The sequence below is a fragment of the Pimephales promelas genome, chromosome 9 (genome assembly GCF_988280905.1).
Source record: "Pimephales promelas chromosome 9, fPimPro1.hap1.1, whole genome shotgun sequence".
Classification (NCBI taxonomy): Eukaryota; Metazoa; Chordata; class Actinopteri; order Cypriniformes; family Leuciscidae; genus Pimephales; species Pimephales promelas.
In genome coordinates, this window is record NC_142777.1 from 3,659,451 (window position 1) to 3,687,208 (window position 27,758).

Here is a 27,758-nt window from a genome sequence, read left to right on the forward strand (position 1 = left end):
GCACACAGTAACTGAAATTTAAAACCTTTAAAAGAAAAGGCTCAATAAACTATTGCATAGATAGATAATGTATAATACACTGTTCATAAATATGTATTTCCTTTGTGCTTTGAACTTTTCAATACGGACTCAATGCGCTGTAACTTCATGTGGCTTCAAGCACATCATTCTCCGCTTAAGTGCTTTGTGCTGCACCGTATTGGAGCCGTAATATCATAATGCAGTGACGTAATGACAGATTATTAATTGCCTTTCAATTATATGTTGCTTTATAGCAGCCATGGCTATATTTTTTTTAATGATTTTTGTTATCTTGTTTTTCATGAATGTATTTTTCAAAAATAAGAGCAATGTGTATTATCTATTATTAATATGGTTTATAATAGCATTTTTGTCATAGATTATGACAAAGTAATCATATGATCCACCAGCGAGGAACCAGCAGAACAGAGTGAACATTCTTTCTGTTTAGTTCAATCCTACTTAATAGGAATTTATTTAAAATGCTCGCTCTACTCCACACCATTAATGTCTTGTGCGGACATCCGTATTTTGACTTTCGGTTTTAAGTAAGCGATTTAAAAGCTCCCAAGTCCCAGCGGAGTCACACGTTGATTAACCGGTGGGAATATACACAATAGGCCTACCTGATATTGAACACAAGAGGGCAGTATAGCACTACGTATGACTCAGATTATTATTTTTTTATGAATTTTACAACAATTCTGGCTGTTTTTGAACGTAAACACAATTCTTAAATGAAAAAAAAGGAAAAATTGGGGAAGTTATAATATTTGTATAATTTAATTTAGAAACAAATGATGTATAATTACATTTTTAGAAGATATGAGGCTTTTAGTGTTTACTTTTTTGACATTACTTTAATCTTTTGCCATAGTTGCACATGTCTATTGGCTAATAAATGTGATGTATCTGTTGAGTTTCAAGCAATTTCAAGCAAGCTAAGAGTCCCAAAAGCATCAAAAAATAATGTTAAAGTTTGTTTCGTTGCCACGGCATTTTGAAAGTGACACACTTCCTGCTGCCAGTTGGTGGCGCTATAACTTTGACTCACAATAGTCACATCCATGTGATCGGTCTCTTACAGCGAAAACACTGCTGAAGTTTCATCAAGATCAGTTAATGTATGCTGAAGTTATAACACACATCCTGTTCCATGTTTCTCGCCATAATTTCGTTTCCTCGCCACGGCCAAACCGTTCGAGATATCAAAAATCCCGTGGCACTTTTTCATCCTTAATGTCTTGACTTCACGCTGATCGAGTTTCGTCGAATTTGGTTCAGTGCTCTAGGAGCAATAATTTTAATTCCATTGCATGTGTTTTAAACACAACCCTAAATAGCCGACTTCCTGTTGGGCTGGGGTAAAAAGTAAGAGTGTGAAGTATATATGAAACGATGAGATCTATATGTGTACCAAGTTTCATATTATTACATGCAAGTGTGTTTGATTTATGGACCAAATTTTCAGACCAAGTTTATTGACCAAGTTAATCTGATTAATAAACTAATTATATAAAACTATTGTCAATTCACTACAATTAAACTAGTTATATGCCTTTACTTATAAAAAATAAAAATAAAAACTTATTTAAAAAATACCAGGCTTGAGAAATGTATTTTCTTTATGCAGGTCATACACACAGCAGTGAAATGGTTAAGCCCCCTCCCCCTGCACACACACACACACACACAGACAGCCAGCCAGTCAGTCAGTCAGCCAGCCAGCCAAAGACACAGAGACACAGACACATGTAGGCTCAGAGTGGCCATATTCAAACAAAAATATCTGACTTTCTGTGGGTCCTAGCTAATAAGTGTCAATTAGAAAGTTGTCCGGCTCGAGGAGTACAATATACATACCAATTTTTGTAACTCTAGTTAAAACTAACAACCCCACTTTTGTCAAAAGGTGGCGCTACTGAGCCCTCACCACGCCCGTTTCTGAAACTTTGCACATGTCTACTGGCTAATAAATGTGATGTGTCTGTCGAGTTTCATGCAATTTGAAGCATGCTAAGGGTCTCAAAAGCATCCAAAAAGCATCCTAAAAGAAGGGTAAAGTTTGATGCGTCGCCACGGCAACAGTTTCAAAGATATCAAGAATCCATTCACAGGTCTACATCTGCCGTATGTTTACATTATACATATGAAGTTTGAAGCAAATCGGGTAAAAATAAAAGGGTGATATCAAAGCATTTTGAAAGTGACACACTTCCTGCTGCCAGTTGGTGGCGCTATAACTTTGACTCACAATAGTCACATCCATGTGATCGTCCTCTTACAGCGAACACACTGCTGAAGTTTCATCAAGATCAGTTAATGTATGCTGAAGTTATAACACACTTCCTGTTTCACGTTTCTCGCCATGATTTCGTTTCCTCGCCACGGACAAACCGTTCGAGATATCAAAAATCCCCTCGCAAACTTTCATCCTCAATGTCTTGACTTCATGCTGACCGAGTTTCGTCGAATGTGGATCAAAGCTCTAGGAGGAGTATATGACATTCCATTGCGAGCGTTTTACAAACAAACCTCAATAGCCGACTTCCTGTTTGGCTGGGGTAAAAAGTAAGAGTGTGAGGTATAGATGAAACGATGAGATCAACATGTGTACCGAGTTTCATATTATTACATACAAGCGTGTTTGAGTTATGGACCAAGTGTTCGGACCCCGTTCCAGGGGGCGCTGACGAGCCGCCCTACCACGCCCGGGTACCAGCTTCAGTCCGGCTCTGATGGCCGCGGGTTCTGACCCGTGTGCAAAGTTTCAAGAGTTTTCGAGCACGTTAAGGGCCCCAAAAGTGCCCAAAAGGTAGTAAAATAATAATTATTATAATAATAATAATAGTAAAGAAAAATAATCCCAAGGAAAACAATAGGGCCTTCGCCCTTTCAGGGCTTGGGCCCTAATAATCCCAAGGAAAACAATAGGGCCTTCGCCCTTTCAGGGCTTGGGCCCTAATTATTTGTTTTGTTTTTTTGTCTGTAAAGGTATCCAAACAGTTGTTTGTCTAATAAAATACATTAAAATATAAAAGCATCGTTGTCGTTTCCAAGGTTTTTGCGAAAGTAAAAACCGGATATCGAGGGTAACGCAGATATGACGTCATTGACAATTGAAGCAATGACACGGGCCGTTACACTGGCTAAATTAGCAGATTTCTCTGGATTTAAACGGTGTTGGAAAAATTCGGGATAATGTAAGTGCACAAGTCAAACTAAATATATAACATCGTTCTAGTGCTTTTTAGATATTTGAGTATAAAAAATCTTAAAGTGCCTTTAAGAGACTAAAAGTAGTCAATCATTTTATTATCACCTTTGATAACCAAAATTAAATACTTTCATTGAAAAAAAAAAAAAAAAAAACATTTTCATGCCTTAAAATAGTTTGAATGTAACTCTACACCCATTTAGTATAGGAGAACCTATGAATATGCAAATTATATTGATCTGATTGGTTACGAGGTCGTTTGTGACGTCAGAAACACCAGCGACTTCAAAGCGTGTTTTTGAGACTGTCATTGGTTCACTGCAGTTTTAACCCTAAAACCGTATTCTGGACAAATGTGGGCAAAATAGTTTGGATTTATTTTTTAAAAATACTTCCCTTGATCTGAGCGGTACAAGACTTTGCCTCCTGAACACACTTTTTTTTTTGTTGACTCAATTCTACAATGTTAAGTGGGTGAAAAAAACCTCCTTAATCTTGTATTTGGGTCAAAAATGGGCACCCATAGAAAAGAATGGGAAAAACTGTAATTTAGAGCATTCTGAAATAAGCCAAAATAAGACACCAGGTGACAGCAAACTCACTTTATCTTTAGGTTTTAGCTCTAAGAACTTATTGGAATGATATTTTAATGTAGTTAAAAAAATTAAACATAAAAATAAGCATAATTTACACAGAAAATATGGTACTTTAAGTAAATAAATTCAAAAATACCCCCAAAATAAATAAAAAAAACACCATAAATGGATAGACAAAACTTTATCGAAGACAGTGATATAACATTTATAATAGATAAATATAGCTGCGAGCAGCGATTGCGGGCCCAAGCCGGTGGCACCGCAACCCTGATGCCTTTAGTTACCCAAAGGCACCGGGATGGTGGTACCGCCGGCTTTGGCCCTTTATCGCTGCTCACAGCTATATTTATATTTAATATAAAGCCGGTGGCACCGCCACCTTGGTGCCTTTAGGTTTATTCTGTACGACGTGTAAAAACGTAACCCCGCTTTGACTATCAAAAAGAAGTGTATTGTAGAGCTTGCATCAATGCGGACTCGATGCGCTGTGCGCTGTAACTCCATGTGGCTTTAAGCGCATCATTCTCCACTCGGGATGCGCATAAGCGTTTTGTGCCACACTGTACTGAGCCTTTCATATCATAATGCAGTGACGCAATGACAGATTATTAATTGCCTTTCTTGTTCTGTTCCATCTATTATATGTTGATAATACATAGGACAGAGCACTAAAAACCTCAAACAAAGCACTAAAAACTTAAGCTGTTTGCTGTGTAGTCTGAGAATGAGCTGTTTGATTTGCACCCTCTTCCTCTTCACTGTCCTCCATAAAAACCAGCTATCCAGGTCCATGTTGTTCTAGAAAGTTTGTATGTTGCTGCCTCAATTAACATCTCTGCTATACATTTAAAACATGGCTATATCTAAAATAATTTATCTTTTTGATTTTTGTCATCTTGTTTTTCATGAATATTTTACAACAATACAAAGAGCAATGTGTATTTTCCATTAATATAGTTTGTAATGGCTTTTTTTGTCATAGATTATAATCATATATTTTTTGGATTTGTTATTTATCTTTATAATGAAGTTGTCTGTATTAAGTAGATTGTGTTTAACACACAAGAGTGATTTATTAGTTCAACACATAGTTATAGAAATTCTACTTTATCTAAAAAAAACCCTGCACTTTATACACACACACACACACACACACACACATAAATACATGTAAATAAAAATACCAAAAAAAAAACATCAAATGTGTTTTTAGTCAGAGTATTATTTTATACAGAAACAAATATTTGTAATTCAGATAAGAATGAAGTTAGTGTTTTAAAATCTTAAGGAAAACAAATATATTGAAATATAGCACATGAATTTTAAATTCATTCAACTTCAATTACAAATACAATCTTACTTTTATTTAAAGCAAACTATACATTTAAAAGATGGGGGTTATATGCTTATTTTGTCATTTAAAAATATTGTTATGCAAATTGTTATGCAAAAAGACAAGGACTTAGAGACAAGGACTTGTAGGAAAAATCACAGCCAGCCACACACACACACATAAACACAGACAACAGCCCTCCCCTCCCCACACAGACACACACACAGAGAGAGAGAGAGAGAGAGAGAGAGAGAATCGCAGGGGAAATAAATCCATTCAAACTACAATATCTGACTTTCTGTTGCTCAGAGCGAATGACTTTAAATTGAAAAGTTGATCGGCTTGATGAGAACAATATACGTGGTAAGTTTTGTAACTGTAGGTAAATTGAGCAAAGTTATAACACACTTTATGTGTCCTTTTTTAGTCATAAAATTCATTTCCTCGCCACGGCCAGACCGTTCGAGATATCAAAAATCCGTCCGGAATTGAGCATCCTCAATGTCTTGACTTCATGCACACCGAGTTTGGTTGTGATTGGTAAACACATGCATTGTGATTTGATGTATTTCTCCTAGGACAATTATTCAAACAACCCATAATTCATAATTCATAAATAACTTCCATTTGAACTGTCATAAAACTTAGAGCACGAAAGTTGTTTGGCCTGATGTGATCTATAATTGTACCGAGTTTCATATTAATTCATGCAAGTGTGTTTGATTTATGGTCAAATGTTCAAATCCCAGTCCAGGGGGCGCTGTCGAGCCGCCCTGCCACGCCCAGTTACCAGCTTCAGCCCGGCCCTGATGGCCATGGGTTCTGACCCGTGTGCAAAGTTTCAAGAGTTTTCGAGGATGTTAAGGCCCCCGAAAATGCCAGAGAAGTCGCACACAGCAAATAAAGGGTTAAAATTAACCTGACAGGCGCCCCTCCTCTCACTCACACAGAGGGACACTGAGACACTGGCAAAATTCTGAGATTTTCTCTACATTCAAACAAACATATCTGACTTTCTGTGGGTCCTAGCTAATGAGTGTCAATTAGAAAGTTGTCCGGCTCGAGGAGTACAATATACATACCGATTTTTGTAACTGTAGATAAAACTAACAACCCCACTTTTGTCAAAAGGTGGCGCTACTGAGCCCTCACCACGCCCGTTTCTGCAACTTTGCACATGTCTACTGGCTAATAAATGTGATGTGTCTGTCGAGTTTCATGCAATTTAAAGCATGCTAAGGGTCTCAAAAGCATCCTAAAAGAATGGTAAAGTTTGATGCGTCGCCACGGCAACAGTTTTCAAAGATATCAAGAATCCATTCACAGGTCTACATCTGCCCTATGTTTACATTATACAGATGAAGTTTGAAGCAAATCGGGTAAAAATAAAAGGGTGATTTCAAAGCATTTTGAAAGTGACACACTTCCTGCTGCCAGTTGGTGGCGCTATAACTTTGACTCACAATAGTCACATCCATGTGATCGTCCTCTTACAGCGAACACACTGCTGAAGTTTCATCAAGATCAGTTAATGTATGCTGAAGTTTTAACACACTTCCTGTTTCACGTTTCTCGCCATGATTTCATTTCCTCGCCACGGACAAACCGTTCGAGATATCAAAAATCCCCTCGCAAACTTTCATCCTCAATGTCTTGACTTCACGCTGACCGAGTTTCGTCGAATTTGGATCAAAGCTCTAGGAGGAGTATTTCAAATACCATTGCGAGCGTTTTACAAACAAACCTCAATAGCCGACTTCCTGTTGGGCTGGGGTAAAAAGTAAGAGCGCGAGATATAGATGAAACGATGAGATCAACATGTGTACCGAGTTTCATATTATTACATGCAAGCGTGTTTGAGTTATGGACCGAGTGTTCGGACCCCGTTCCAGGGGGCGCTGACGAGCCCCCCTGCCACGCCCAGGTACCAGCTTCAGCCCGGCTCTGATGGCCGCGGGTTCTGACCCGTGTGCAAAGTTTCAAGAGTTTTTGAGCATGTTAAGGGCTCCAAAAGTGCCAAAAAGGTAGTAAAATAATAATACTAAAGAAAAATAATTCTTAGGAAAACAATAGGGCCTTCGCCCTTTCAGGGCTTGGGCCCTAAAAATTAGTCCTCTGTGCCCACATTTGTCCACAATTACAGGATTAAGGGCTATAAAGTGAATACGGTTTGAGGGCTACAGCATCACGTAGACGCATAAACAACATTAAAAACTGGATTTTCACCACAGGGGGACTTTAATTACAAGTTCAAAGTCATCTTCTAGGTCATCATGACTCTTACTTCTAACTTCCCATTTAATTTGTAACCCAGCACATCGTCACTGATATCATGATGCATTCAGAAACCATTATAATCAAACGCAACATGGGTTTTTGTACCCCGTTAACATATTTAGGGCACTACCACGTTACAACAAGCAGCCTCTCCACAGCCGTGAGGTTGGAAGAGCCTGAAGTCACATGACCTGCTCTGCTGTCGTGATCAATCCTCGTGGTGTGTGTGTGTGTTTCTGTGTTAATGGGTCTGTGGGAGGCTTTTCTGTTCTAATATCCTCTGCAGTTTTACCCCAATTCACACAGTAATTGCAATTAACTCCCTCAGGGTGGCAATCCCCACAGCGAGCGTTGTACGCCACGAGCTGTCGAGACGTCCTCAATAAAAGGACAAACAAGCCAGATCGATACCTAGACCAAACGTGAGTCACCTGAGTCGTCGACGGCCCCGTCCTCGGCTTTGCCAGCGTTGGCAGCGGCGGTGTTGGCAGGTTTGCCCGCGTTGCCCGGTCCGTTCTGCAGAGTGCCAGGCGTGGCGCTGCGCACTGGCTGCTCCTTATGGTGGAACTCATTCTCAGGCACCATGTGCACTTTCCTGCCTTTCAACTGGCCAGAGTAGCTGCAAGTCACACACACGGTTAAAATCACGGCAGATGGCAAGACCAAGTGTAATGCTTACAACAAAATCACCCAGAAATGGATGGAATCAAAAAGAAATCCTCAAGAGGCGTTGTGTTCATTGAGACCAGGTTTCACAACCATATTAACGCAACTAGATAGAGGCTGAACACAAGGTTTGATTCCCTCTTTCATTTCTTGTTGATTCCTCCTCGTGTCTACAGAGGAACACAAAGAACAGGGCCCACGTCTGCCCAATAAGCGGAGGTGTGCTGAGAAATCCCACTGGTGGCATGAACGCAACACAATTACGACAACTGAAATCACTGGAACATATGCCAATTAAAAACAAATCAGTTCCTTGTTATGAAGGGACTAATCAATTTGCAAATACATGAAATCAACATTTTCTGTGAACCACGTGACTAAACGAACACACTCCGGCGCAAAACGAACCTTTGGTCTAATAAAACATCGGTACCCAGTCAACCGTTCTCTGAGATTTGTTTTCATGATAATCGAATGTATGCCATGTCCACACTAAAGGCCATTGCACACTGAGTACGAAATTTTCGTATGCGTATTTTCGTGTTCGTCAGCCTAAAAATTCGTCACGCATAGAAACCTTGCACACCGAGTCCGTTGCGTATTCATTAAACCTTTGCGGGAAAAAACGCAAAAATACCAAATGGATTCGTCAAGCAGTGAGGATGATTTTTGCCCTCTCTCTTATTGAAAAGAGAAGAAAGAGAAAATATTACGTCCATCCAATCCTGAAATTGCGCCGAGAGGAAGGAGTTCCACCTTATCAAGGAGTTGCGAATTTATCCTGAGCGATTCAAAATTTACCTCAGAATGTCAGCGGGACAGTTTGATGCTTTGCTAGCGATTCTGGAGCCACATATTAAAAACAAGACCACCAATTTTCGTGAACCAATCGATTCTGAACGGAGACTGGCAGTGTGTCTGGTATGGACCAGGTATGGACACACACACACACACAAACCCGCGCGCGGCCCGGTGGAAGCGCTGGGCAGACAGAACAGCTAGGCTGTTATTGTGTATATATTGTGCCCAAATAATACATTAGTTATCGAATAGGCTGCTCAATCACACCTTATTCCATCCTAAATTTCAATCTGATTGAAAGGGGAGGTTTATTAATTTCATAATCTAATATAGAGAAGAGAACAAACACTTGATCGAATTGAAAACCGAAACTGAAAGCACGGCGCATATGTGCAATAATTTGAGGACGAGCTCCCCCCGGCCCTGAATTGTCAAAAGACCTCTCAAAATGCTGGCTCTGGATGCGAAAAACGCAGAAAATCGAACCCGATCCGATTAATTTTATGACGGACGAAAGTTTCGGAGGCGGTGTGCAAGCGTGACTGACATAACGTGAGGTCGATTTTTTTTTTTTAACGATGCGAATTTCGGACTCAGTGTGCAATGGCCTTAATACGTTTTCGTTTGAAAACATATATTTTTCTCTCCGTTTTGGCCTTCCGTCCACACTGAGACGGCGTTTTAAGTCAAATCTTTTGGAAAACGCTCTCCAAAGTGGATAAATTTGAAAACGCGCGTTGTTTTCGCGTTGTAGTGTGGACAGTGAAACCGAAGGTATTTCAAAACGATGATGTAAGTTTAGTAGTCATGTGATCCATGTAGTACCAATAGATATTCATGTTTATCGGTATTGGGCCTGTTATGTGCTATTCATTTTTACACTATAGCTAAAATATGTTGCTTTCTATGTTACTTAATATGTGCTATTCTTCATAGCACAGTACTGCAAAGATGACAGATTATGTACTCACATTTGCTGTCCTGCGGCAAAACATGAGAGCAGTTGCGTTTTACTGAATGCGACCTGGATGCATCAGTGATGGTGAGATATTTTGCTAAATAAAACTATCCTGTTAGAAGAATTGCGCGATTTACTTTATTATTTATTTTCCCATCTGTATCGTCTCAGTGAGCTTTTGTGAAGTTTCACGCATGCGCAGTAAAGTGAGTTTAGAAGTTTCTCATCCACACTGAAACGTCGGAAAACGCTAGTGTGGACGGAGAGCGTTTTTAAACGAAAATCCCGTTTTCAAATGTATCCGGATTAATGTGGACGTAGCCGTAAAGAGTTTAATCTCTAAAAACTGTTTAGCATATAATGCTAGTAATGGGGGCATATAATAAGTAAAAAGAAATCGCTAGTTAATACCACTAACAAGGCTCAAAATAGCCCCACACTAATAATGAGGGTCCATACATGAAAAACAAAGCATTGAGAACTTTGTATGAGTACAAACCGTTTAATAAGATACTTTATAAAGACAGTCCACTTCGCGTATACAGACAGGAGCCACCTTAGAAAACAGTCTCGATAAGTCGATCCCCGAACGCCGTTCATACAGTTCAGAAGTTCGCTGAACTTCATACAGTTCATAAACATATACACTAGACCTCACATTGGGGTTCTAAGCATGCGTCAAAACTGCCGCCATCTTGGAACAGGGGTCTTGTCATAGGAAGTAACTAGGTAACGCTGCTATCTCTGCCTTTACTTCGAATTCATTGATGGTGGCGGACTTTTGTGCAACGTATGATGTTCACGGATGAAATCTGAACTAGGCTGAATGTTTTAAAAAAAATAAATCATTTTTTTTCTTTCTGGAATCAATGATAAATACATGTCTGACCGATGGAACAAACCAAAAAAAACAAGAAAAATCGCATTCATGATGATTTATGGTGATTTTATTTGTGTTAGACCTGTGTCTACTACATTGACGCTGATGCATTAAAGTGGAAAGGCTCCCCTGTTTCAAGATGGCGGCTCTATTGACGCATTCGTTCCAATGAACTGCCGTAGCCAAGGTGAGGTCTAGTGTATATGTCTATGCATACAGTTCAGCTCACTCAGCACGTCGTTCGTGGTTCGACTAGTCGTGACTGATTTCCAAAGATGTTTCCTTACAAAGTTCTCAATGCTTCGTTTTGCATGTATGGACCCTCATTATGTTACCGTGTTAGTGTGCGGCAATTTTGAGCCTAGCGAAACTAGCTATTTCTCTTTCCTTATTATATGCCCCCATATACTAGCGTTATACGCTAAACAGTTTTTAGAGATAAAACTCTTTACATTCGATTATCATGAAAACAAGTCTCAGAGAACGATTGACTAGGTACCGATGTTTTATTAGACCAAAGGTTCATTGTTCGCCGGAGTTCTCGTTTAATCCAATATACACTCTGAAATCATTAACATTCGTTTTTATTCATTTTTTTAAAAAAAACATTCGGTTGCATTTATTTGAGCAAAAACGCAGTAAAACCTGCAATATTGCCAATATTGTCATTTCTATTTTCTATATTTTAAACTGTCATTTATTCCTGTGATCAAAGTTGAATTTTGTGTCACATGACCCTTCAGATCTGATTATCATCAATGTTGAAAACAGTTGTGCCGATTAATATTTGTGTGGAAACCGTGAATTAATTTTTCGGGATTCCTTGATGAATATAAAGTAAACAAAGCATTTATTTTGACTAGAAATCTTTTGTAACTTACTGAATCTGAGCCCAAACTTTGAATGGTATTGTAAGTGTGCCACATTATGAGATGGACGTGACATCACGCCACCTTGTAACGAGCTCATTTAAAGATGGCGGATGGGAAAAGTGGACTACCAGTATACCACATTCAAATCTAAAAACTATTTGTGAACTTTGTTTCTTGCCATTAGCTATTTGAATAATTTGAGTTGATTCTTAAGTTTTAGGATGTTGTCTTATAACTTTTGTAGGTGTCATTTGTGAGAACAGCAGTGGCTCTTGGGAATCTCTGAGGCATGATCGAGTCCTCGTCACTGATTCAAGCAGTTGATCATTGATACGACTGTCTTCTCATGACACCAAAGAGCTTCCGGTTGGAAACGTCCAATCGCTGAATGGACAGTGTTCAATAAGCACCAATAAAGAGGCTCTTTAAGAGGCCAAACCTTCTCCGGCCATTCTGATTGGATTGATGGCTCTGATTCATGAGCCTTCATCTCGCCCTCAACAAACCTCATCGCTTTTCATGTGCCTGTGATGACCAACGGCACCAGTCCGACACATTTAATCTATCCCACTGCAGAGCGTATGCTGAAAGCAGCAGGAAGAGCAAAGAATAAATCTGCCTTAATGTGGATAACCTCAGCCGAGAGAGACGCCCGGCGACTCCCAGCTGATAGCTAAGGAACAGCTGACGGCTGGCATACGGGGACTTCCCTCATTAATGATTTATTTCTGCAATTAACAGTAATGTTTTAAGCCTACCTGCACTTGCACATCATAAGTGAGTGGATTTATCCTGAGCGGTACATTTAGGAGGACCAGCTCAAGGCTACGAGTAAATGTATGGAGAAACACTAACCAGATTGTCGTAGCAAATGCACATTATTATTAGGGCTGTCAAACGATTAATCGCGATTAATCGCATCCAAAATAAAAGTTTGCGTTTACATAATACATGTGGGTGCACTGTGTGTATTTATTTTATATATCTATATATAAACACACACACATGTTTGTTTATATTTAAGAAATATTTTCATGTATATATACTGTTTATAGATTTATATATAATTTATATTACATATAAATATAAATATTTATATATAAATCATATTTTTTTCTAAAATATACATGCGTGTGTATTTATATATATATATATATATATATATATATATACACTCACCGGCCACTTTATTAGGTACACCTGTCCAACTGCTCGTTAACACTTAATTTCTAAGCAGCCAATCACATGGCGGCAACTCAGTGCATTTAGGCATGTAGACATGGTCAAGACAATCTCCTGCAGTTCAAACCGAGCATCAGTATGGGGAAGAAAGGTGATTTGAGTGACTTTGAACGTGGCATGATTGTTGGTGCCAGAAGGGCTGGTCTGAGTATTTCAGAAACTGCTAATCTACTGGGATTTTCACGCACAACCATCTCTAGGGTTTACAGAGAATGGTCCGAAAAAGAAAAAACATCCAGTGAGCGGCAGTTCTGTGGGCGGAAATGCCTTGTTGATGCCAGAGGTCAGAGGAGAATGGCCAGACTGGTTCGAGCTGATAGAAGGGCAACAGTGACTCAAATAACCACCCGTTACAACCAAGGTGGGCAGAAGAGCATCTCTGAACGCACAGTACGTCGAACTTTGAGGCAGATGGGCTACAGCAGCAGAAGACCACACCGGGTGCCACTCCTTTCAGCTAAGAACAGGAAACTGAGGCTACAATTTGCACAAGCTCATCGAAATTGGACAATAGAAGATTGGAAAAACGTTGCCTGGTCTGATGAGTCTCGATTTCTGCTGCGACATTCGGATGGTAGGGTCAGAATTTGGCGTCTACAACATGAAAGCATGGATCCATCCTGCCTTGTATCAACGGTTCAGGCTGGTGGTGGTGGTGTCATGGTGTGGGGAATATTTTCTTGGCACTCTTTGGGCCCCTTGGTACCAATTGAGCATCGTTGCAACGCCACAGCCTACCTGAGTATTGTTGCTGACCATGTCCATCCCTTTATGACCACAATGTACCCAACTTCTGATGGCTACTTTCAGCAGGATAATGCGCCATGTCATAAAGCTGGAATCATCTCAGACTGGTTTCTTGAACATGACAATGAGTTCGCTGTACTCAAATGGCCTCCACAGTCACCAGATCTCAATCCAATAGAGCATCTTTGGGATGTGGTGGAACGGGAGATTCGCATCATGGATGTGCAGCCGACAAATCTGCGGCAACTGTGTGATGCCATCATGTCAATATGGACCAAACTCCCTGAGGAATGCTTCCAGCACCTTGTTGAATCTATGCCACGAAGAATTGAGGCAGTTCTGAAGGCAAAAGGGGGTCCAACCCGTTACTAGCATGGGGTACCTAATAAAGTGGCCGGTGAGTGTATATATATATATATATATACATATACACAAAATAATTATACACAGTGCACCCACATATATTGTGTGAACACAAACTTTTATTTTGGATGCGATTAATCGCGATTAATCGTTTGACAGCCCAAATTATTATATGTGTCAGAGACGTGCGTAAAGACGTTTTTGATGAGATTCAAGACTTCATTAAGGTTTTCTCGAGAACTGGGATGAATGGGAAGAAAGAAAAAAAAAATCAGTGACATTTGTAGGGATTTGTTTTTTGCAATATCGCAATATGGTGAGGAAAATTTTACAATAAAAATGGCGGTTTCTATCAAAGATACAGACCCGCTTCCTGTGATCGATTCTCCTAGCCAAATTTGATGATGTCACAAGCAAATGATTTAGTAAATCGTAAGAACGTAAATAACTTTTGATTATGATCAATGTCTGATTAAACATTCAAATTGGCAGAGAATTTATAATCGCATCACCGAATCGTTCAGTTCGGTTCAAACCTCAACTTTTTGTCTAGGGGGCGCCATAGTTAGTCGCACAGTAGATCCTGCACACCTTCTGAAAGGAAGCCACTGCTACTTCCAATAGCTTAAAACTAAGCAAGTGCAACTGAAATGTGGACAACTATGAGCTACCACCAGTTAGACTCCTGAGAGTGAAAGAGAACCAGTGTGGTGAAAGCACTTCATAATGCTGAGGCCAGCCGGCTCTCGGCTCAGTTACCCCATGGCTAACGCATAGAGGTCGGGCCTCTTCTCTTTCTCCTCCTGGCAGATCTTGTGGACGCGGCACTCCAGAGCCTGGCCCAGGTTCAGCACCTTGGGGTACCAGGGCAGGATCTTGGTGAGCACGATCAGGATGTTGCGGATGTGGGTGTACTCGCCCGTCTCCAGGCAGTGCACAGACGCCTGAGGGAAGAAGCAGAGCTTTTCTATACAGAGACCATAACAAACACACACATTTAGGGCCCGTTTACACAACATTGTATGCATCGTTCATTCACACGACAGCTGCGTTTTGGGCACATGAAACCACAATTTTTTTTAAATTGGGTTGTTAGAGTTTGGCTGAATTGGGCTGTTCGAAAAAGTGCAAGATTTTGAAAACGGTCTTCGTGTAAACAACAAAAACGCCAATCTCTGAAGACGACGACATCATGCACATGCGCATTACGGGGCCTACCTTGCACCCAGCGCAATTGACTTAGTACGCCGACTAGGGGTGTAACGGTTCACAAAATTCACGGTTCGGTTCGATACGATACACTTGTGTCACGGTTTGGTACGGTACTTTTCAAATACAGCAAAAAAAGAAATGCCAGAGAAATCTCCTTGATTTAATTTTTTTAAATTAATTATTTTATTATTTATTATATATTTTTTAATTATTTTATTAATTATTATAACTAACATCATAAAGTATGATTTTTTTTTTACTTCACAACTGACTTAGTACGCCGACTAGGTGTGTAACGGTTCACAAAATTCACGGTTCGGTTCGATACGATACACTTGTGTCACGGTTTGGTACGGTACTTTTCAAATACAGCAAAAAAAGAAATGCCAGAGAAATCTCCTTGATTTCATTTTTTTTTATTAATTATTTTATTATTTATTATATATTTTTTAAATAATTTTATTTCTAACTAACATCATACAGTATGATTTTCTTTTTACTTTACAATTGACTTAGTACACCGACTAGGGGTGTAATGGTTCACAAAATTCACGGTTCGGTTCGATACACTTGTGTCACGGTTCGGTACGGTATGTTTTTCCGATACAGCAAAAAGAAATTTCCTTGATTTAATTTTTTTTTTTATATTTTTTATTAAGTATGATATTTTTTTCTTAACTTTGAGCAATGATGGAGCTATACTTGACTTTTCTTAGCAGCTTACAAAACAAAACAGCTCCTTGGACAAAAGTAAATGTAATATTGTAGTAGTAATAAACAAAGGTTTATTTTAGTTCAGATTAACATTTGAGGGCAGCAATAATCATAATCTCAAAATAAAACCGACATGATGTTACTTGAAAGCATTATAGCCGACTATTCCTGCCAAACTTCCATGTTTACAGTTAGTAGTGTTATACAGTAAACCCATTGTGAATGTTGCTGATCTGTGGACACTGGATAGTTAATTCATGGCACAATGTTTCTTCCTAGTTTCCACGTCAGCGCTCTTTGACCCGTTTGATCCGGAGAAATGTGAATGTTTCTCACTTGATCTCGCAGCGATGTTATTACTTCAGAGGCGAAGTCAAATGTTTTCTTTACTGGATTTGGCTGTGTAAAGAACAAGCGCACCTCGTTCATCGTGCTCTTAAAGGGAATGTGACATGACGCTCTTATTGGTTCGTTTCCGTTATGCCCAAACCACACATATGAATAATGAAGCTACTCCAGACCAACCCCTTTTAGATTTGCGTCGGGTGCAAGAGTCATTTATCCCGGCGGTTAAATACAACAGCGCCAAGATGCGCCCACAAAGTTACTTGCGCTTTGCACTTGACACTTGTGTTTTAGATTCTTAAAATAGGGCCCTACGTGTTTAACTATAGCGTTTCATCACCATCTAATCGTGGCAGTGTTTTTGGTCGTTTTCGCGGATCCGTGTGATGGGGATCGTTTTGACTGGTGTCGTCTGTACGCAGAAAACTTCTCTGTTTTAAGCATATCGTTGTCATGTAAACGCACCCTCAGACAAATCAGAAAACCTTATAGAGTCTATAGAGTCTGTAATGCAATGAATGTTCAAAATTATAACTGCAGTTTTTTAGGGCTGTATTCAACCAAAGAAATCCTTAGTCGACCAAAGTCGAGTCCTGCACAACGATTAGTCGACTAAAAAAAATAAAAAATAAAAAAAACGTGATGTTTTGATTAAACATTTTTTAAACAATTGTCAGTGAGCATTTATAAAACAACAACGAAAAAACATCACAAATAAATAAAACTATAATAATAATACAATTCCTTGAAAATTAAGTGATTTTTAACTGCAAAAAGTGAAGAGCTCTGTCCTCGGTCTATAGTAACAGTCACAATCGCGCACCTGACCACACCACACGCTGCAAAAAAATATAACTGCTATCTGCCACATAATGAAAAAATCCCAACAAAAGCTCTCGTTTATACAGGCTTTATATTCTTCTTTACTTTCAAAGCTATGGGTTAACTTTCGTCCTGACGATCAAGGCGTTTTAAACAACACACAGAAAACCCAAATAACTTAAAAACAATCCTAACAATAGGCTGTAGGACCGCGTATAGGTTTATTTTCGTTTTGTTGCATTATTTAGGCTATTTTCAAATGCGTCAAGTGTACAAATAAAAACGAAAACATTAAGAAAACACAATCTATTGAGTCAGCATGATATAGCCGTTAAAAGGCTGCTCACGTCTTTTGCGCGTTCAAGTTCGATTTCAAATCAGCAGCTTTCTAACTGAATGAATACAGCATCCCTTACCGAGCGCAAGCAGCAGCGCAGCCAGCCACACGTGCGGTTCCCGAGTGTATTACGTGTGTGCGCTAAACTGTGGCGCAGTTACAAAAATAGCCTAAATTAAAGCATTTTAAAGTTGGGGACAAAGCATAGGCTAATTATATTTAGAATACAGTAATAAATAACTGCTTATAAAGGAATAAATATCAAGGAGTAAATCATTGAAAAATTCTTTCTATTGGTAAAAAAAAAAAAATAAATAAAAAAGCAACAGGTCGACCAATAAGAATGTCAGTCGACCAAGACGGCATCGACCGATTAGTCGACTAAACGACTAAAGTTGACAGCCCTACAGTTTTTGTGTTGTTTTGCATTTGACTCAATACAATACTACACAACACAAACCACGAGGTCATGGCGGCAATGCTAACAAACATTATCCTCTCAAAAATAAATAAAATGCGTAAAGCCTTGAGAAAGATTTCAGTTTTGTGCAGTAGTTTAGTAGTTGCTAAACAATTCGGTCTGTTCAGCAGAATTAGGAGGAAATATTAATAAATTAATACATAAAATATATGGTAACACTTCACAATAAGGTTCATTAGTAAAAAGCTGATCATGAACAATGCATGTGTTATTAATCAGTATTTGTTCATCTTTGTTGATGTTAGTTAATAAAAATACAGCTGTTCATTGTCTGTTCATGTTAGTTCACAGTGATTTAACTAATGCTAAGAAACACAGCATTTGAATTTAATGATGTATCATGACATGTTGAAATTAACTAAGATTGTTAACTAATGAACCTTATTGTAAAGTGTTACAAAAAGTATACATTTTAAATCACACAGCTCTATAAAACGATATCACACATGTGTCGTCTGAGGAACGAAACACTAACTTTAGTCAACTTGTAATGCCATTTGTGGACAACATGCCGGAAGTTCTCATAGTCCAGCTGATCTGCTTTGTTCCCTCCGTCGAAACCACTGGCTCGGAAAATTGTCAGGAACCCTGGGTAATTGCCACATTCCTAGAGAAGGAGCCAGAAACAAATAAGACAACACAACCAAACAATACCAAAGGTTTCTGACAGGCACTAGACCGTCGACATATGTGGAGAGAAACGCTTAGCTGGGGAAAGCTATGTAAACGTGCACTCTAAAGACCAGTTTGCTCCTGACAAACATTTAAACACTCTGATCCTTTAACCCTCTGAGAGCTAAGGGTATTTTTACAATAAATTTTCCGTCTGGTGTCATTTACTAAAAAAGCTTGTAAAACGTCAACGCTTTGGTGCACAGACAATTGACACACCTCTTTTTTTTCAGGACAAATTGAACTTTCAGCATATTTGTGTTACATTGATGTCACCTGAATGTAAAATAAGTTATGGGACCATAAAGACAAATGAAAAAATAAATCGGAAATGGAATCACTGAAATATTTATTGAAATCACACACAAATAAATTAAAGCTAAGCAATTTTCCTCTGGAAAATAGTTTGTTCATGTCTTTGGAGTCCTGGAGCACAGGAATAAACATTATAACTTGTACAGAACAAAAAATATTGACATTTTTCCAAAAGAAGTCGAGGCGTTTGGGGCCTCATGAAATTCACTGGTGCCAAGCCTCAAAACAGTTCCTATCAGCAATCACACAGAGGGCCACATCACAGGTTTTGCATTTCTATTTTATTTATTCTTTTATTTATTATGTTCTTTTTATTCTTTTATAATACATTTATACTACTATAATACTTTTTTACAGTAAATAAATAAATGGCACTTCAGCTGGGTCTATCCTGGTAATCTAGTTCCTCATCTGTGAAAAAACTCTGTTCTCCTGAAAATCCTTCATCCTGCAATGCACCAAAATAGACCAGCGCTTTATTTACGTCCATTTCTCTGTGTATCGCGCGTCTCCGTGCGTCTCTCTATCTCTCTACACTATACCAGCGCTTGGTTCATGCGTAATGACGCACACCAATGTTTTACGACGGATCAGCCTGTAATTGTTCAAAAAACATCACGTGATATCCAGAATGGCCGCTAGCATCGAGCTAGCGGCAAAAATGACCGAATATTTATGAATTATGGACTTCAAGATTATCAAAGTTTGACATAAAGCGTTTGGATTTATTGCTGAAAACCTCTGAAAGGAAGCACAAGTTCCAGGCTGGATAGAAAACCTTCTGTAAAGGCTAGAAAGACACAAAAGACACCCCCGTGATGGCTAGCTCGTTAGCTTTCTGCTGGAAAAAACGGTAAGAAAATCGATAAATCTGTCATCGAGTTTTGTGAACATTTATCGGAGGTGACGTGTGGCATCGTCGACGATGCCGTCGGGCTCAGGGGGTTAAGGAAGGGACACACTGCCAACTTTTTCCACAGACACCAATTTAGCCCGGACTAGGACACACTAGAGACAGAATAATGAACCGAGAGCACACCTTCTCATAGATGGCCCTGTCGCTGTGCCATCGAGTCACAGTCTCCAGCATACAGCAGAGGAAGCGCCCGTAGCGCCGCGACTCGTTCTCCGTGCAGCTCGCCACCGTGTAGATGATGTCTGAAAACACCTGGGTCAGGACACACACAGGGAACGACAAGTGTCTCCATTAAACACAAACCCATCATTTACATTTAAAACATTAGGAAATTGTGCATACTTTCATGAATGCACTGAGCATGTTATGTAAACTGAAATATAATACACTCACCTAAAGGATTATTAGGAACACCATACTAATACTGTGTTTGACCCCCTTTCTCCTTCAGAACTGCCTTAAAGGAGTAGTTCACTTTTGAAAAAACTTTTGCTGATAATTTACTCACCCCCATGTCATCCAAGATGTTTTTTGATGTTTTTGAGGTTTTTGATGAAAACATTCCAGGATTTTCTCCATATAATTGACTTCAATGGGAACCAAACGGTTCAAGGTCCAAACGACAGTTAATAACAGTTTCAGATGCAGCTTCAAATGTCTTTAAACGATATCAGACGATGAATAAGGGTCTTATCATACGAAACGATCGCTTATTTCAAAACTTATTCCAAAAATGTAACTTTTCTAAGGACAAATGCTAGCCTTGCTCTATTCTCTGAGGCGCGTTTGTAACGTCACGTAATACGTAATTACGTTCAAAAGGTCACGGGCGACGTAGCCGGAAGTACAGAATCAAAATTGTCTGACATCGTTGTTTTACCTTTTAACCCTTGTGCTGCATTAGATTTTTAACACCGTTGAGTGCATTAAGGACCAAAAATGGCCACATATTAAACATTGCCTAAAATATTATATATTATTATTATTTTCCACTTTTACCAAGTTAAATCTTTTAACCAGCATCAGTCCTCATCATAACTACCAAAAATGTATTCAATTTCAGGATTTTAACCCTTTAATTACCAGTTTTGTTTGCGAAACCATCGATTTGTATAAGAGGAAAAAACACAAAAATTCTATTATTTTCAATAAACTAAATGCAAAGAGAAAACTTTAGATTTGGATTATCACAGTCCCACTTTGCAAAAAATCCCACTTAGCGCGTTAGAGACCAAAAATGGCCACCTATTAAACATTATTGCCTAAAATAAGGTGCATTTCCACCCATAGGGAATAAATATGTAGTGATGTCATCTGGTGGAATACACTATATAATGCAAATATAATGCTTTTGCTTCAAAATGAAAGGATGTTTGTGCAAAAATCATGTTTCATGTATTACTGATAGCCTCGGATTTAAACAACGTTTTAATGGGTTTCAATGGGCCATTTTTGGTCTTTATGGTGCTGAGTGTTACTATTTGATCTACACAGTGTGTGTTATACATATTTTGCAAAATGGGATCACATTTTTTACATGTATCCAAAAAGTCACAATTTTGCCAAATTTCATACCATTTGCATTAAAACAGCCAAAATGGTCAAAGAAATTAAACTGCAAAAGACCAAAAATGTCCCTAATGCAGCATAAGGGTTAATTTTTCCTTTTTTGTAAACGGCGTTTGAGTTAGTTTGCACGTTCAACCTATGCGTTCAACTTGTAAACACTGACTCTGTACTTCCGTGACCTTTTGAACGCAATTACGTATTATGTGACGTTACGTTGCAAACGCGCCTCACAGAATTGAGAAAGGCTAGCATTTGTCCTTAGAAAAGTTACATTTCTGGTATAAGTGTTGAAATAACCGATCGTTTCGCATGATAAGACCCTTATTCATCGTCTGGTGTTTGGTTGATTAGATAATTGCATTAATGAGAAATTGAACAGGTGTTCCTAATAATCCTTTAGGTGAGTGTATATGATGATTGTACTAGTATGAAGGATCAAAATAAACAAAACAACAAAAAATAAAAACACAGACCCATGATTCTCTAATGAACACAAATGGAAATGCATGAAACAGAATCCTACATGAGCTTGTGTCTCTTTGACTGTAGCCACTGGCACAGATGTTTTTATGAAATGTAGCAGAGTATATTTTTTACAAATATTTATATGTTCTCGTTCCAGAAGCCTTTTCACTCAGATATACGGCACAACAAAAAAACAACTTTGCTCATTTTAAAGCAGCCTTTAAAATGTATTTTGAGTCTGTAAAGTTTTTAGAAAAATCAAAAAACCCACAGATCTGTATTTCTGCTAAACGAACTTGATACATGTTTGTGATGCCCTTTATTTATTTATTTACACTGAGACATTGATGAACATTGAGGGTCCCGTTTAATCCCACAGGTCACAATTAAGACTGCATCTTTTTTCGTATTTCTGGAAGCTACTACGTACGGCCCATCTCCAGTGCACATACATCTCCCTGCAGGGTATCTGCACATTTTTAACAGCAAATTTAATGACTTTTAAGACCTTTTTTAAGTCCTCTAAGACTTTACCACGACAAAAACAAAATAAATAAATAAAATAAAACAGGAAAATGTTCTGCACGACACAACTGTTAGTTTTGGCAGCCATGTTTGTTTTAGTCTTAGTCTTCAGATGAAAATGCTTATTAGTCTTAGTCATATTTTAGTCATTTTGTCTTTCAAAGTTTTAGTCTAGGTTTAGTTGACAAAGTCATTGCATTTGTCAACTTTTAGTCAAACTTCAGTTACAGACATTCATTTTGGTAGCTATTTTATATGTAGTCCTATACAAAAAGATGACATTATAATTTGTATTACAATTTTTCGCTTTAGGCCAATTCAATTAAGCTTTTGGAGACATTTGAATCAAGGTAACAGGCTGTATTGACAATGCACTCTTGACAAATGATGCGGACTGTTAAAAAAACAAACAAACAAAAAAAAAAAAACGGATGACTAGTCGGACAAGAAATTTTAAGGTCCGTATGTGAATTTTGAGACCTCCTTATCAGAAATTTCAGATTTTAAGACATTTTCAGGCCTAAAAAGCAAAAATTAAGACGTTTAAAACTTTTTAAGGACCCGCGGTGACCCTGTCCCTGAAACTGGCCCCTAGCAGAAGTTCCTCTAGGATGTATCTTTGTAAATGACAACCTTTTCACCTCACTAAGCCTCCTTCACAAGATGAAAAAAAAACAAAACAAAAAACGAGTTATTGGATGTCTTGGAATGAATTGTGTCAATAGGTCTAATTGAGGAATTTGCATGAATGCTGACAATAGTGTTTCCCATCGGTCACTATTGTGACAGAGCATAATCCGGTAACACTTTATAATAACTGCACACTATTAATCATTAGTTAAGCGCGAGTAAACAGTTAATTCATCATTTATAAAACATTAATAGACATTAATATGCAGTTTATAAATACAGCTATACATGTTTTTTTCTTGATTTATAAGCATATCTATAATACGTTTAATGAGTGTATTTTCATACTTTGTTAATGATCAATTAATAATTTCTAAATGAAGTATAGCATTATTTACAAACCAGTTGTTTAAGAGTTGTCAGTCATTCATAAGATCACTTAGAAAGTGTAAGTAAATGTAGTAAATACAGGTAGTTATAAAGCATTTAGTAGTGGTCAGTTAACTATTTTTGTGAGCTAATCTAAAGTGAGGACTAGTCATGCTTTGTAAAGCATTTATAAAGGTGATTTAAAGACTCGTATATCTTCTAAACAGTAAAATGTAACAAACACAACGCAGTGATACAGAACATAGAAATAGTTAACAGCCTTTAAAAATGCTTTACAAGGCATGACTAGTCCTCACTTTAGATGAGCTCACGAACATAGTTAACTGACCACTACTAAATGCTTTATAACTACCCAAATTAACCCTGAATTACAGCATTAATAAAGCATTTATTAACACATTAAGTAACCATCACTATATGTCTGAATAATAAATTAAATAGTTTATTAATCATTTACTCACTCTCTCTAAGTAATCGTATGAACCACTGAAAACTCTTAAATAACTGGTTAATAAAAAAATGCAATTCTTCATTTAGAAATGATAAATTGATCATTAATAAAGGATAAAAATACAATTATTAAACAAATTATAGATATGCTTTTAAATCAAGAAGAAAGCATTTATAGCTGTATTTATGAACTGCTTATTAATGTCTATTAATGCTTTATGAATGATGAATTAATGCTTTACTCATGCTTAACTAATGATTATTAGCGTGTAGTTATTATAAAGTGTTACCCATAAGGCTAATATTTCACTAACTTAACCAACATAAAATCAAAAAGGGCATAATGTTTGAGTGTAAGGGAGGTCTATGGAATAAAATGCATGCACTCAAATTGCAAGAAAAAAAAAAGGGATTAAATGGGTTAAGGACATGTTTGTGCATGCTGGTCGACGGCCACTCTGAACTTAAGCGGTCAAAAAGTCAAGACAGAACCCATCGTCAACATTTGTGTTCATCCAAAACGAACTAGACAGTCCCTCCAGAAAAACGCGATTATGCGATCGCTGAATTCAATGCAAAATCAGCCAAGGTCCGCATATTTATGCGGGGGCCGCATTTTTTCAAATACGCCGCACTTTCGCCGCATAAATTGCCGATTTCCGTGCAAAATATGCGGGGTTTGCTTAATTTCATAATCCTCGCATTTTCGTCGCTAAAAAAGTCACATGTATCTTAGCAGAAAGTTGAAAAATGTTGCGTTTGCTTCACACAAGAGCAGCCATTTCCCCCTGTTTCCATGGGAACGTTATGAAGAGACGCAATTACGCGATGCCGGACAGACTCGCGGAGGCGATTGACATCACAAATCGAACTCGTATAACTGTCTGTCACACGTTCTACCGTCACATCGTTACTTAATAAACAACATAATATAAAAGAAGTAGCATCAAACAGAAATTACCCGCACACATGGGGTGTTCGAGGCGCACATATAACACTGCAGAGAGTTCAACAGGGAGCGCGCAGCTCTTAAAGGGGCCACACCTTATTTACACTCGTTACAGTCTGAAATAAAACAAGATGAGTTCCCAGCACTTTCTATGATGTAGTCTGCTTGCTTATCAAAGGAAGTAATAAGAAATGACTCTTACATTAGCCTAGTGAGAACAGGATGTTGGGGGGATTAATTTTTTCTCTTTTTCATCAAACCGCAATTTTTGCAAGTTCCCTCAATTTTTGCAAATTCCTGCAATTTCATCGCATAAAATTGCATCCCGCATTTTCCATCGCATTTTTAAAGAAAACGGGCCACGTAATCAATCAATTTTCGCCAGCAACAATCACAAAAAAAAAAACTCCGCGTTTTTCTGGAAGGACTGAATACTATTATGGTAAATATTATATATAAATCACACATTTTTTCACAAATTTTTGGAAATTATCACCACAAAATCAGTCATTTTGATCGCAAAAATCACAAAAAAAAATCGTGAAATCCTGGTGGGACTGACTAGAAAATAGACTCAAAGTGCTAAATACCGGAATTATCCTTTAATAGTTCTCTCTTTGATTATTTTAAGAGGGAAAGAAAGCGGCGCCCGTGCCCGCGGCGGACTCACTCTGTCGTAGCACAGCAGTGTGCAGAAGTTGGGCGTCTTCTGCTGGTGCACCAGCTCCACGAAGCGAGCACAGTAAACAGCGTCGATGGCGGAGAACACGCAGCGGGGGAAGATGCAGAGCTGCAGGAACTTAGTGATGGTTTCATTCTTGGTGGATTCTGAAAACAGCGAGAGAAACGGGGTGAGACAGACACGACGGGCCCTGGAGAGACTCGGAGAGAGAGAGAGGGTTAAGCGAGGACTCACTGGCGAGTAACCAGTTGTCCTTCTCCAGTTTGAGGCGGTGCAGGACTCTCTGCACGTGCTCCAGCTGCTTCTTCTCCTCCTCCTGCAGCTTGTCCTGCAGAGCTGTGCAGCGCTCCTTCTCTTTCTTCTTTTTGTTCAGAGGCTGCGAAACAGAAGAGCGTTTAATGAGCAACATCTTCAACAGCAGCAGCACTTCTCAATCTACGGTCTCACGGCACATTTCGCAAGAGCTTTGAGCCTGCACTTGAAGTTAAAGCGGTCACTCCGGCAGGTTGAACTTTATATAATATACATTTTTCAAAAAAGGCATCTGAAACAATAAACTAAGTGCCAAAATATTGATTTTTTCCATACATATTGATACTAAATCATCTGAAACACTTCAGCTGCGTGTTCTCGCTCTCTAATCTCTCCGTGACACACACACACACGCTTCCCTTTACTCACTTGTTCATTTGCTCGAGATGAATATTGTTGGCATTACAGGGCTTGAGATTGATTGATTTTGTGCTCACACACACCTAAAGTGCGAGACACAAAGTGTATTGGCTAAATAAAACATTATAATGGATCCGTGCGTCAGGTCTTAAAGGGATACTTCACCTCGGGAAAGATGAATGTGTATTTAAAATGGGTCATTTATGTAGAAGAACTGTGAAATTATTTTTGAATTTGGAGCTGAGAAAAGCCAGAAAATCTATTGTATACTCCCAGAATGCACTTGCTTCGCTGCCCTAGGAGGCCACGCCTACTGTTAACAGAGCGCAGTAGTTAAACAACAAGTCTAGGCTACTAGTGAGTCTCCGTGATGAGTGTGCCCAAAAATGTGTTTCGAGATCGCCCAAAATGTCCGGGATTGGGCTTTTGCGTTCTACAGTCGCCATTCATCATGTTTACTGTGGCGAGCGGGACGAGTGAGGGCCACGGGAGAACGGCGCGAGTCATGTTTACTGTGGCGAGCGGGATGAATCCCGGACATCAACAGCCAGACATGTCCGGGAAAAAGAGGACGGTAACCCCTACTACTCGGCTTTCTCCACAGAACAAGAGTCTGCTAGCTTAGCTTCCAAACAAAGATGGCCGACACTATGTGTTCATTCTGTGAGTGAGATCCTCGGGTTGAGGACATGCGGGACAGACCCTACTGGCTAAAAATCCTCTCATGACACAAATTGATGATTTTTGCATCATCGGAGGACAAAAATACATAAATCTCTCGTCTCAGGGGGATATGAGGGTGGAAAGCACGGTAATTCGAAAATACTACAGGTTTCCTACTAATACAGAGCTTAAAGGATTAGTTCACTTTTGAAAAAACTTTTGCTGATAATTTCCTCACCACCATGTCATCCAAGATGTCCATGTCTTTCTTTCTTCAGTCGAAAAGAAATTAAGGTTTTTGATGAAAACATTCCAGGATTTTTCTCCATATAATGGACTTCAATGGGAACCGGATGGTTCAAGTATCAAAAGACGGTTTATAACTGTTTCAGATGCAGCTTCAAATGTCTTTAAACGACACCAAACGATGAATAAGGGTCTTATCATGCGAAACGATCGGTTATTTCAAAACTTATTCCAAAAATGTAACTTTTCTAAGGACAAATGCTAGCCTTGCTATATTCTGTGAGGCGCGTTTGCAACGTCACGTATTACGTAATTACGTTCAAAAGGTCACGGGCGACGTAGCCGAAAGTACAGAGTCAGTGTTTACAAGTTGAACGCATAGGTTGAACGTGCAAACTAACTCAAACGCCGTTTACAAAAAAGGAATTAAAAGGAAAAACAACGATGTCGGACGATTTTGATTCTGTACTTCCGGCTACGTCGCCCGTGACCTTTTGAACGTAATTACGTATTACGTGACGTTGCAAACGCGCCTCTGAGAATAGAGCAAGGCTAGCATTTGTCCTTAGAAAAGTTACATTTTTGGAATAAGTTTTGAAATAACCGATCGTTTCGCATGATAAGACCCTTATTCATCGTCTGGTGTCGTTTAAAGACATTTGAAGCTGCATCTGAAACTGTTATAAACCGTCTTTTGATACTTGAACCATCCGGTTCCCATTGAAGTCCA

The 27,758-nt window shown here is 38.7% G+C and overlaps 1 protein-coding gene across 5 annotated transcripts in view; it reads right to left on the reverse strand.

Moving 5' to 3' along the window:
• The window catches only part of thoc2 (THO complex 2), a 173,314-nt gene that overhangs the window by 27,764 nt on the left and 117,792 nt on the right, over nucleotides 1-27,758 (reverse strand). For all 5 annotated transcript variants that reach the window (XM_039694123.2, XM_039694122.2, XM_089134684.1 and 2 more), the window contains exons 24-29: nucleotides 25,682-25,823; nucleotides 25,436-25,593; nucleotides 19,911-20,039; nucleotides 18,360-18,491; nucleotides 14,733-14,917; nucleotides 7,876-8,063 (exon numbers count right to left, since the gene is read on the reverse strand). In XM_039694123.2, the coding sequence (XP_039550057.2) occupies nucleotides 7,876-8,063; nucleotides 14,733-14,917; nucleotides 18,360-18,491; nucleotides 19,911-20,039; nucleotides 25,436-25,593; nucleotides 25,682-25,823 (934 nt within the window). The remainder of the gene's footprint in view (nucleotides 1-7,875; nucleotides 8,064-14,732; nucleotides 14,918-18,359; nucleotides 18,492-19,910; nucleotides 20,040-25,435; nucleotides 25,594-25,681; nucleotides 25,824-27,758) is intronic.